Genomic DNA, 12801 nt, shown 5'->3' on the forward strand with positions numbered 1-12801 from the left:
CTTCCCGCCTGCCCCGGGGAGCCTTTCCTTGGTTCAGAGATCCTGTGGGCCTGAGTCATCCTCCTCTGGCCCCCAAGCAGAGCAGTTTGGGAGTTTCTGGAGGTAAAAAGGCCAGGGCGAGGTTGGTGTCCTCCTTGCTACAGGATCCTGGGAGCACTGGGGGCCCTGCCCTTGCCCCCCTGGGGCAGAAGCAGAGCTCTCCCCGGCACCACCGCTCAGAGGAGGCTGCTGTGCCACAGCACGTGCCGAGAGAACGGCCTCGAGCGCGGCTTGGCTTCCGGGCTCCGGCCCACAGCTCACGCCTCCCTTCCCGTTCAGTCCAGTCCTCCCGCGCTGGCGTGCTGGCCAGAGTGTTACAGGCCTCTGAGGCGGCTGGCTGGGTTTCCCTGGGGTCGGTGGCCGTTCTTTCAAGGGGAGTGACTCAGCTTTGGTGGGATTGAGTCTCACTTTCAGACTAGGAGGGGCCAGACAGGGCCACCCTGAGTCCAGGTTGTGCTTTGGCTTTCCCTGCGTGCTGGGGGCAGGGGTGTAGGAGCTGAGAACGTCAGGCTTTCACAGAGCCGCCCTGCCTCTTGCCCGCAGAATCGTCCGCAGTCCGGCCAGGCCTGGAGTGGGTCACACAGACCGCAGGTGAGGTGGTTGGGCCCAGGAACGGGGCTCCTGGCAGAGGCAGGGCGGCAGCGGGAGCGGTGCTAGCCGAGTGCAGAGCCGGGCCCGGGCTGGCTGCCGGGTTACCTTGAGACCTCAGTCCTCACCTTTCTGATGGTAACGGCAATCCCCACCCCAGAGAGAGGGTGCAAGTAAGCATCATGTGCAAACGCAACCTGTCTCAGGCAGGTGTGACGGCCTAAAAGCCACCCAGCTCCTCAAGCTGCTGGGGGAGGGGTGGTGCTCGCTCAGGTCTGGCGCTGTGCATGACGGGGGCTGAGTCCAGGAAGCTCTCTGCCTTGCTTAGTCTTTTTCCTGCCCTGAGCTCTGGATTTTGTTTATCTGGGTTACTGGCCGATGCTGAGAGGATGGATAAAGACTTCTTTTACCGTTTTCTGAACATCCTGGGAGAACGAAGCAAGTCCAGAGTTGGTAGGCAGGGGAGGCGTGCAGGGAACAGCAGGAGGGGTGCTGGCCTTCCGCGTGCCTGGGTTGGGGGGCAGTGAAAAGCAGGTCAGGGCCACCAGCTACTCTGTTGTTTGGCTCTTTCCAGGGATGGTCTGTGTAGCCTGTGGGACAAACCGGTGAATCAAGGTTTCTAAAAAAAAGTATTATTTATATTAGGGGATGCAGATTTTGAGTTCAGGTGTGTGCTCCCTGCCAGTGTCCGTGGCAGGCCGTCATCCAGATCCAGCAACACTCATTGGAGAGTAGTGAACGGAGTGTAGTAACGCAGGTAACGTTCATGGTGCCTTGCTTACTTGCCTGCGGTTACCTGGGGTGCTTCATTGTTCTTTTAAAAGTTGGCCATGGTGGTGCTCACAGCAGTGAAAGGAGCACAGCCTTTTTCAAGACTGTGGTTCTACCTGTGAGGATTCTGTTCAGTAGCAAACTTCTCTTTCCCAGATGCACTTTTTTTTTTTTTGGAAGTATAGTTGACATACAATATTAGCTTCAGGTGTACAACATAGTGATTCGATATTTTTATAGATTACACACTATACAAAGTTATTATTATTGTTTATATTCCCTGTGCTGTATGTTACATCTTTGTAATTAATTTGCTTTTTTTAATTAAAATTTTAAAAAAATTTTTTATAAATCTATTTCATTTTTGGCTGCATTGGGTCTTCGTTGCTGTGCGCGGGCTCTCTAGTTGCGGCGAGCAGGGGTTACTCTTCATTGCGGTGTGCGGGCTTCTCATTGCGGTGGCTTCTCTTGTTGCGAAGCATGGGCTCTAGGCGCACAGGCTTCAGTAGTCGTGGCGCGTGGGCTCAGTTGTTGTGGCTCGTGGACTCTAGAGCACAGGCTCAGTAGTTGTGGCGCACGGGCTTAGTTGCTCCGCAGCATGTGGGATCTTCCTGGACTGGGACTCGAATCCATGTCCCCTGCATTGGCAGGTGGATTCTTAACCACTGCACCACCGGGGAAGTCCTTAATTTGCTTTTTAAATGGTAGTTTGTATCCCTTAATCCCCTTCATCTGTTTTGCCCTTCCCCCCTTCCTACTCCCCTCTGGTAACCACTAGTTTGTTTTCTGAATCTGTGAGTCTATTTCTGTTTTGTTGTATTTATTTGTTCATTTATTTTGTTTTTTTAGATTCCACATATAAGTGAAACATACAGTATTTGTCTTTCTCTGTCTGACATTTCACTAGGTATAACACTCTCCAGATCAATCCACATTGTTGCAGATGGCAGGGTTTCATTCTTTTTTAAGGCTGAGTAATATTCCATTGTGTGTGTGTGCGTGTCTGTGTGTGTGTGCACACACACACACACACATACACCCCACATCTTCTTTATCCATTCATTTGTTGATGGATAAAGCAACTTACGTTGCTTGCATATCTTGCCTATTGTAAATAATGCTGCAGTGAACAGCATGCTGGGGTGCATATATCTTTCCAAATTAGTGTTTTCGTTTTTTTCAGATGAATACCCAGGAGTGGAATTGCTGGATCATATGATGGTCCTATTTTTAATTTTTTGAGGAACCTCCATAATGTTTTCCATAGTGGCTGCACCAGTTTACATTCCCACCAACAGGGTTCCCTTTCATCCACATTCTTGTCAACACTTGTTACTTGTTGTCTTTTTAAATCTTTTTTTTTTTTTTGGCTGCACCAGGTCTTAGCTGCAGCACGCAGGATCTTTGTTGCCACGTGCGGGACCTTCATCGTGGCATGCAGGATCTTTAGTTGGTGCAATGCATGTGGGATCTAGTTCCCTGGCCAGGATCGAACCTGGGCCCCCAGCACTGGGAGCTCGGAGTCTTAGCCACTGGACCACCAGGGAAGTCCCTTGTTGTCTTTTGATGATGGCCATCCGGATAAGTGTGAGGTGCTATCTCATGTGGTTTTGATTTGCGTTTCCCTGATCATTAGTGATGTTGAGCGTCTTTTCACGTGCCTGTTGACCATCTGTATGTGTTCTTTGGAAAAATGCCTATTCAGGCCCTTTGCCCATTTTTTAATTGGATTGTTTGTTTATTTGATATTGATTTGTCTGAGTTCTTTACAGAGTTTGGCTGTTAACCCTTTATCAGACATACTATTTGCAAACACTTTTTCCCGTCCAGTAGCTGCCTTTCCATTTTGTTGATGGTCCAAAATGTACTCTGTTTCCTGACTTCACTCCTCTGTTCCAGTAAATTCTGCTGGAAAGGGCAGAATCCTCTCTGGCTGTTTCTGCTTCTCTGCCAGCCATTGTGGTTGGCAGTGTCTCTCCCACCTACCCCAGAAGGTCCGGGCTGTCTTACCCTCCACTTCCCTCCCGCCACTGCCCGGGTTAGAGCTCCCCCTCCACACCTGCACTGCTGTACCGCCTCATGGCTCCAGGTGTGCCCACCTCCTGCCATGGTTGCCCGAGCCCTCCTCCTGAAACACGGCTCCTGGGCTGTGCCCTCGACACCCTGAAATCAAGTTCCAGGCTTTGGGGTAGCACCTGGCGCCCTGGCAGCCTGCCCCGGCCTGCCTTCCGAGGGCCTCGTGCAGCGGGGCTCCAGCCACCCGCCATCACTCTTCCCTGTGCGCCAGGCCCGTCTAGGCCCCTGGGGTCGCCTCTCTTCCCATGGCCTAGAATGTCCTCCCCGCTCTGGCCTACTTCAGTCAGCATCCCCATCCTGGGGCTTTTCCTGAGCATCCTGCTCCTGCTCTGTCCCAACAGTCATTTCGGTCTGACCTGCGAGGAGTTTCCACGTGGAGGTGGAGGGGCTCTGCTGGCAGGGGCCTTGTGCGTGGCCACATCCACGCACAGCAGGAAATTGGACTGTCAGGGCAATCCGTCATTGTTTGTAACTCCATTTCTAGCTGATTCTGGGATATGAGTTTTGATTCCTTGTTACTGATAATCACAGATAAAACTGTCTTAACAGCAGGTACAAGATCTCTTCACCTGTAATTCATCAGTCCAGCTCCAGGTTGCCATCTGCCTGCCCAGGGCATGAGGTAGGAGATGCTGGCTTTGTCAGAGCTGTTCAGAGATGTGCTTTACCTGGTTCCCTTTCAGTCCTGGCCTCTGCAAGCATTCTGACACTGAAAACAAGAAACAAAAGCCCATCTTCCCAGTGCCGAAAACGTGATCCACACTACCTCATGCTGGCACTGACCTCGGGCAGCTCCAGGTCATTGTAAAGTCTGGAATGTCACCAGTCTCTACATTGCGAGCAGACATTTCAATTTCAAGCATGACTTTAGCAAAGTATCAAGTCATGAACATGATTTCTGCCTTTAATTTCTTTTTTTAAGATGTAGCATCTCTTTTTTCTGCTCCTATACAAATTACCAAGTCAGTTGCTACTCTGGGATTAGATTAGGAGAATTCTTTTTCTCTCTCTTTTTTTTTTTTAATAGAAGTGTAGTTGATTTACAGTGTTGTGTTAATTACTGCTGTACAGCAAAGTGATTCAGTTATATATACATTCTCTTTTTTAGCATTTTAATTTTTTAAAATTTATTTATTTTAGTTATTTATCTACTTTTGGCTGCGTTGGGTCTTTGTTACCACACGTGGGCTTCTCTAGTTGTGGCGAGTGGGGGCTACTCGTCGTTGCGGTGCGGTGGCTTCTCATTGTTGCGGAGCACAGGCTCTAGGCATGTGGGCTTCAGTAGCTGTGGCACATGGGCTCAGTAGTTGTGGTTCGCGGGCTCTAGAGCACAGGCTCAGTAGTTGTGGCTCACGGGCTAGTTGCTCCACGGCATGTGGGATCTTCCCAGACCAAGGCTCGAACCCGTGTCCCCTGCATTGGCACGCGGATTCTTAAGCACTGCACCACCAGGGAAGCCCTACATTCATTTTTAAATATTCTTTTCCATTACTTTATCACAGGATATTGAATATAGTTCTCTGTGCTCTACAGTAGGACCTTGTTGTCCATCCAGTCTATATATAATAGTTTACATCTGCTAGCCCAACCTCCCACTCCATCCGTCTGTTCTCTACGTCCGTGATTCTGTTTTTGTTTCATAGATAGGTTCATTTGTGTCATATTTGAGATTCCATGTATAAGTGATATCATATGGTATTTGTCTTTTTCTGACTTCACTTAGTATGATAATCTCTAGTTGCATCCGTGTTGCTGCAAATGGCATTATTTCGTCTTTTTATGGCTGGATAGTAGTCCATTATATATATATACCACATCTTCTTTATCCATTCATCTGTCGATGGACATTTAGGTTGTTTCCATGTCTTGGCTATTGTGAATAGTGCTGCTGTGAACATAGAGGTGCATGTATCTTTTTGTTGTTATTTTGTTGTTGTTTTATTCTGCATGTATCTTTCTGAATTACAGTTTTGTCTGGATATATGCCCAGGAGTGGGATTGCTGGATCATATGGTAGCTCTATTTTTAGTTTTCTGAGGAACCTCCATACTGTTCTCCATAGCGGCTGCACCAACTTACATTCCCACCAGCAGTGTAGGAGGGTTCCCTTTTCTCCACATCCTTTCCAGCATTTGTTATTTGTGGATTTTTTTTTGTAGATTTTTTTTAATCATGGCCATTCTGACTGGTGTGAGGTGGTACCTCATTGTAGTTTTTATTTCCATTTCTTAGATTAAGAGAATTCTTCAATTAAATGTCTAGCTACTGAACCCAGTTATGGAGACTGAATGTGGAATTTTATGATTTATGACAATCCTAGTTTTTGGAAGAAAATTTGCGTCATTTAGCAGATATTTAAGATGCTCATAACGTTTGATTTCCCAGTACACATAAATATGCATATGTCAGGCACTGGAATGTTTAGCAAACTAATGCAATTTGTAAGTGAATACATCTGGTCACAGCATTTAATGAAGAAATATTCAGTGTCAGTTCGTGCCTTTAGGGAACAAATAGGATTATATTATATAGTAATTTATGCAGAAAAGTGTCTTATAAATAGTAAAACACCAAATAAATGCCACTTTTTCTTCTAAAATATACGTTTAAAAAGTAATCCTAAAGGGAAAATGTCTCATCTGTTGAATAAAGTAATTAAAACTTTTTTTTTTTAATGGGAGGGAAAAAAATAGGGGGAAGACAGGAAAATCGCAGCATGTCTGTGTTGGTCGGACTGATACTGTTGCAGTAACGAGTCCCAAATGCCAGTGATGTAACACAGGGAAGGTTGCTTTCTGCTCCCGCGAAGTTGGCTCTCGACCTGTCCGTCTTTCGATGGTTGTGGTAGTGGTTCCCAGGTGGTGGCTTACTGACCCCCTGCGGTGCTCTGTGGCTCTGCCCCTCTGGTCACTGCGGCAGGGGACAGCTGAAGGGCAAGGCCCTCTTGCCAGCTCTTTTATGGTTCAGTTCAGAAGTGACAGATCCCTTCTGCTCACAGCCCATTGTCCAGAACCAGTGATGGGGCCCCGCTTAACTCCAAGGGACACTGACGAGCCAGGGAGTGCTGGGGAGGCCAGTGTTCTCTGCCACCTGCCCTGACCTCATACACCTGCACCCAGGCAGCCTGGGAGACCCTCTGTGAAGTAGGAGACTACGGAAAAGCCCTCGATTAAACGTTTTCTTCTTTGACCTGTCTCTTCAATTCAGAATAAGCTGATGTATACACTGAAGGGCATATTCTAGCAACCTTTTATGTTTGTTTTAGAAGAACGCCTGCCTTGTAATATGAACTCTGTGTTTCACTGGTGGTGGTGTTATTCGCTGCTGATGCTGAGATGCTGACCCAGTGTGTTTTTGTAACCATGTAACTCTCTTCGCATGAGCAGCTACCACCTGTAATTCCTGTTAGGGCAGGTTGATGACTCCAACGTAAAATTATTTTTTAATTAACATTTTAAAATTAGAATTTGTTTCTCGGCCATTTCTGGAATTTACTGCTGAAAGTACTTTATCTGGATCGCTACAAATCTTTTCATGGGTAATGTTAGAGCTCTAGGATGTCTATTTTAACTCCCCGGTAAGACATTCTGTAAAAGATTTTAGAAATACAGCTAATTTCAGTATAAGAGACATCATCATCTTCAGGAATGTACAAAGGGGTACTAAGAATTTTTTCAGTAGTAGTGGGTTGATACTTCTAAGCTAAACACATGTGACGAGATTTCCCCACAGCAGGATCCGTGCCTGTACGTTTTGGTGTGGACACACGGGCTGTCATCTGATAGCGGTGACAACTGTGTGAGGTGGCCAAGAGCAGCACTGCCAGTGAACGTAGCTGTACCACCTTTTCCCTGCTTTACAGTCAAAATGAGTCATCCTCTAACTTAGTCATCAGAAGACAAACCATTCAACTGGAAAACACAGGCGAAAGACTTGACAGATGCTTCACAAAAGAAGATATACGGATGCCCCCCATGAGCACATTAAAAGATTCTCAACATCACTAGTTACCAGGGAAATGCAAATAAAACCATGACAAGATGCCACTTTACACCTGCTAGAATGGCTGACAGAGGTGCCAGACGTGGATGCTGGTGAGGGTGTGGGCCACCAACACACACCGCTGGTGGGCGTGTAAAATGGGAAGACTGGTGGTCTCTTTCCACGTTAAACAGATATCTACCCCATAGCCCGGAGCTCCACTCCTAGGTGTTCTTCAAGAAAAACAACACATGTTCACCAAAAAAAAGTCTTCTGCAGAAATGATGATAGCAGCTTTACTCCTAATAGCAAAAAGTGGAAATGGCCCAAATGCCCATCAGTAGGATATGCCACTAACTCTGGCGTTTACATGCCGTGGACTCATACTAAGCAGTAAAAAGGAGTGACTGGATGAATGTCCTGAACAGAACATCACGCTGAGTGAAAGAAGCCAGGCCCAGGGAGTGCATACCTGTGATTCTGTTTTGACAGTCATCTAGACCAGACTGAACAGATACACGACGATGGAAATCAGAAGAGTGGCTGCCTCGGGGCAGAGGGGCAGAACTTCCTTGAGGAAGGGGCTTGAGGGAATCTTCTGGGGCAGTGAAAACATTCCATAACTCAGTAAGCCGTGGGTTACCCAGGCATGTGCATCTGTCAAAAGCGAGGGAACTGACCGTGTAAGATCTGTGTGTTCACGGGATGTGGGGCCCCGGAGGTCAGAGGTGGCTGGCGGGGAGGGTCAGGTAGGCCTGGGTTCAAGCCGCGGCCTGCCCTTTGCCTCCCGGCTTCTCCACGTTCTCTTCCGGGGTCTGCGTCCTGACGGCCTCACGCATGAGCTGGGGCGGCGAGAGCCGTGCGTCACTGTCGCCCAGGCTGGTAACTGGGCTGCTGCTCTTTCTGCCAGATAAACTGTTAATCAGATTTCTCTTTGAAGACTCCTCCCATTTCCTTTCCTCTTAAAATTGGTTTAATAAACAAGGAGATATGTAAAAAGAAAAATGAAGATCCTGGGAGGCTTAGTTAGTTAATTTTAATTCTAATTAGGATCAAGATTACCTGAAAGAGGGACGTCCCTGGTGGTCCAGGGGTAAAGAATCCGCCTGCCACTGCAGGGGACACGGGTTCTATACCTGGTTGGGGAACTAAGATCCCACATGCCACGGGGCAACTAAGCCCGTGCGCCACAACTATTGATCTCTCGCGCCTCAGCGAGAGAGCCCGCGTGCCCTGGAGCCTGCACGCCACAGCCAAAGAGAGAAAACCCACACACTGCAACTAGAGAGAAGCCCGCGCACCACAATGAAGATCCCGCGTGTTGCCACTAAGACCCTACGCAGCCAAAAAAAAAAAAAAAGATTACCTAAAAGATGAATTCCCTTGCCCCAAATCCAGAATTTGCTGGTAACAGTCACGTATCTGATGAAGCTAATGACGGGGCCCACACTGAAATATTAATTCCCAGGCATGGTGGCTCAGGGCACTGTCCGGATGGCATCTTGATTATTTTGCCCGTGGTGTGCAAGGGCTGCTCTGTGGCACGGGGCAGGTGCCGGGGCAGCCAGAGGCGTTGGTGACTCCCGTGCACTGTAATGTTCTCAAGCAACAGAGTTCACCTGCAAAGGCAGCAGCATCTCTTTCTTTGAAGTGTAAATCAAAGTTCATAGATTAAATGAAACATGAGTCATCTTACAAGAGTAATTAATGTGTGTACTTTTTCTCTATTTGTCTATAGGAGCTGTAAAACTGATGAGCCTGGCATGTGGAAATCAGCACGTCTGGGCCTGTGATTCCAGGGGTGGAGTTTACTTCCGCGTGGGTACCCAGCCTCTGAATCCCAGTCTGATGCTTCCAGCCTGGATAATGATTGAACCGCCTGTCCAGGTAAGCAAAAGTTAACTGATACCAACTTGCTCGTCAGTACGCTGCTCGGGTGCTGGTGTTGGGGAGAGGACCACGCCTGCTAGTGTGGCCTCCCAGCAACTGGGGGAGGAGGGGCGTGTCAGGGAGCCTGGGGACTAAGGTGTGCCCCAGGTCAATGCACGCTCATTCACTGGCATCCCACACCTGGGATCTGATATTTGTGAAGTTTAGGGCCGAACAGATTAACGATTATCTGAGCCAATGCTGCTTTTTTTCTTTCTCAAAATAAAAGTGTTTCGCTTCTAACTTTTTACAGAATGAACATTATTTTTGAAAACATCAAACAATATCCAAAAGTATAGAGAAGAAAGTAAAAGTCATTTTAAAGTCTTGTCATGGAGATAATGTATTATCATTATTTTGTGAGTGCCTTTCCTGGTTTGTTGAAGAAATTCTTCTCCTCGTGTGCCCCATCCCTTCCCCTGACCCCAGCCATATTTCAGTTTACCATGTATCCTAAATGTTTTTCCTTTTCTTTTGACTCTTCCACCACTCGAATCAGAAGCGGGAGTCTGATTTTAGTGTACTATTTAGTTACCCTTAAATACCTGATGGGCCTGGTTGCTATGTTAAATATATTTCTGCTAAAATTTATAAATGGGGGGCTGTGATTTAATGAAAGTTATTTGCTCTAACTGTTGCTAGTCCCCACTTCGTGACTTTGTTGGGGAAAAGAATGAAGTTGCCATATGCAGAGGTGGCAGTGTGGCAGGAGTGGTTAGTCCTTGAACAAAAGGTGCTTAAACGGGGACAAGAAGGAAATCAGGTGTTTGGGTGAATGCCTGTGTTCATGACTGTCTACGTTTTGGGCATCGTGAACCCTCAGGGGTGGGGCAGCTAAGGTCAAGGTGCAGGGCTGGTTATGAGGACCACCAGTCCTGCCCATGGGACACGGGGCCTGTGCCGGGAGACCCTACAGTTGGACAGGAGTCAGGTCCCGAGTTCTTTCAGGCCATTGGTCAGCGCTCATGGCCACGGGGAGGCTGGCTCCGCGTGGATCTTCCTCCTCACAGGGTCCTGCTAAGAGCGAGTAGAATCGCGTCTGTGAATTAGAAAGCGCTGTGCAGACGCCCGGTCCACGTTCGTCTGCACACGGCGGTGCGCTGACAGCCACGGTCAGGCGGCAGGGGAAGGTGTTGTCGCCGGCGCTGTGGGCTCTGCTGGTGTGCAGCCAGGGTGAAGGCAAGCCGACCTCTAGCTGGTTTCATCGCTGATCTGGAGCCCCCTTCGACGAGGCACCCTCTTGTTGCCTGCTCCTGTGGTGTGTCGTTGTCAGCCTCTGGCAGCTTTATGTTATTTCTTAAAGAGTGATAATTCACCGTTTCACAGCATACAACTGAGTGGTTTTAGTGTATTCGAAAAGTTGTGCAACCGTCACTGCTGTCCAATCCTAGAACGTTTTCACCACCCCGAAAAGAAGCCCCCTGCCCCTTGGTAGACACTCCCTTTTCTTCCGGAACCCGTGTCTCCTCAGCCCCTGGCAGCCACTAATCTGCTTCGTGTTTCTATGCACTTGCCTATACTGGATTTTCCTTTTTCATATAAATGGAATCATGTAATATGTGGCCTTTTCATCTGCCTTCTTCCACTTGGCTTCATGTTTTCAAAGTTCATCCATGTTGTAACGTGTGTCAGTACTTTATTCCTTTTTATGACTGAATAATATTCCATTGTATGCGTAGACCACATTTTGCTTATCCTTTCGTCAGCTGATTGACATTTGGGTCGTTCCTACCTTTTGGCTACTATGAATAATGCTGCTGTGTACAAGACTATGTGGACATGCGTTTTCAGTTCTTCTGGGTGTATCACTTTAAGTGGACTTGTGGGGTCATATGGTGATTGTATGTTTAACTTCTTAAGGAACTGCCTGTTTGCCCCAGTGGCTGCACCATTCTACCCTCTACCAGCAATGTATGAGGAGTCCAGTTCCTGTACATCCCCACTGCGAAAGTTCTCTGGCCATCTTAATAGTTGTAAAATGGTATCTCATTGTGGGTGTCTTTTAAAAAACAGGGTAAAAAAGTTTATTGAAACAGGAAAAATTAATTTTTATATTGTGTGGGTTACTGAATGTTCTGATTTATATTAGAACAGACCTGTAGAGAAAGGAAAGCTGATCTGATCCAACTTGGCACATTTTGTTATAATTCATTTGGTTTTTATTGTTTGTTGGTTTTTTTAAGATTTTTTTGATGTGGACCATTTTTTGAAGTCTTTATTGAATTTGTTACAGTACTGCTTCTGTTTTATGTTTTGGTTTTTTGGCCACAAGGGATGTGGGATCTTAGGTCCCTGACCAGGGCTCGAACCCAAGTCCCCTGCATTGGAAGGAGGATTCTTAACCATTGGACCGCCAGGGAAGTCCCTCAATAGGGTTTTTAAAAATTTAGATATAATTGACGTATGGCATTGTGTTAGTTTCACATATTTGTATATCTTGCAAAATAATCACCACAGTAAGTCTAGTAAACATCTGTCATGATACGTAGTCACAAATTTTTTTTTCTTGTGATGAGAACTTTGACGATCTACTCTCTTAGCAGCTTTCAGATATGCAATACAGTATTAACTATAGTCACCATACTGTACATTACATCCCCATGTCCTTGTGATTTTGATTTGCATTTCCCTAACGACGGATGAGCATCTTTTCATGTGCTTATTGGTCATTTGTATATCTTATTTGGAGAACTAAAATATTCAGATACTTTGCTCATTTTGTAATTGGGTTGTCTTTTTGTTATTGAGCTGTAAGGCTTCTCTATATATTCTGGATACTAGACCCTTGTAAGAATTATGGTTTCCAAATGCTTTCCCCCACTCTCTGGATTGTCCTTTCACTTTCTTTATGGTGTCCTGTGATGCACAAACGTTTTTTAGTTTGATGACGTCCCGTTCATCTACGTTTTCCTTTAGTTGCTTGTGCTTTTGGTGTCACGTCAAGGACTGCATGAAACTGCGAAGTCGTCTTCCTTTCAACATTTAGATTCTAGAATAACCTCTAGGAAGCAAAGCTAAAACCGGGGGAAGAAAGCTTTACTTGCAGCGCTCTATTGACTGTGGGGATCTACAGCTTTGCCCAGGAAAATGGCCAAAATAGAACAAATTCACATGAAGGGGCCTCAAAGCTGTGCTTTGAATAAGGTAGTGATTGCTAAGTAGGCTGTTAAACATTAACTATTTCAAGTAGTTCCGCCAAATGAGACCACATTTTCTTATTCAGTAGCTTCAGTGTGCTGTAGAAGAAATGCACTTGGCCGTGGAATTTGTAGATAGAGAGTTGGTTCCTGTGGGGACAAAAAACAGGCCTTACATTTGCACAGGCCCTTTGCTGTGCTTTTCCAAGACCTGCTGAGGACCAGGGCCTGGGCCAGCCACTGTCTGCCAGAGCTGCGATGGAACGCTGTGTCCAGGCAG

General features: G+C 46.8%; 1 protein-coding gene across 4 annotated transcripts in view; it reads left to right on the forward strand.

Moving 5' to 3' along the window:
* Positions 1-12801, forward strand: part of TECPR2 (tectonin beta-propeller repeat containing 2) — a 99909-nt gene that overhangs the window by 61511 nt on the left and 25597 nt on the right. For 3 of the 4 annotated variants that reach the window (XM_082617028.1, XM_082617029.1, XM_082617031.1), the window contains one exon: positions 9194-9342. In XM_082617028.1, coding sequence (XP_082473154.1) covers positions 9194-9342 — 149 coding nt within the window. Of the gene's footprint in view, positions 1-9193; positions 9343-9637; positions 9698-12801 lie in introns of those variants that run through there. The other variant, XM_082617030.1, reaches the window with a different exon arrangement.

Source organism: Mesoplodon mirus (assembly GCF_964341445.2).
Source record: "Mesoplodon mirus genome assembly, chromosome: 4".
NCBI classification, from domain to species: domain Eukaryota; kingdom Metazoa; phylum Chordata; class Mammalia; order Artiodactyla; family Ziphiidae; genus Mesoplodon; species Mesoplodon mirus.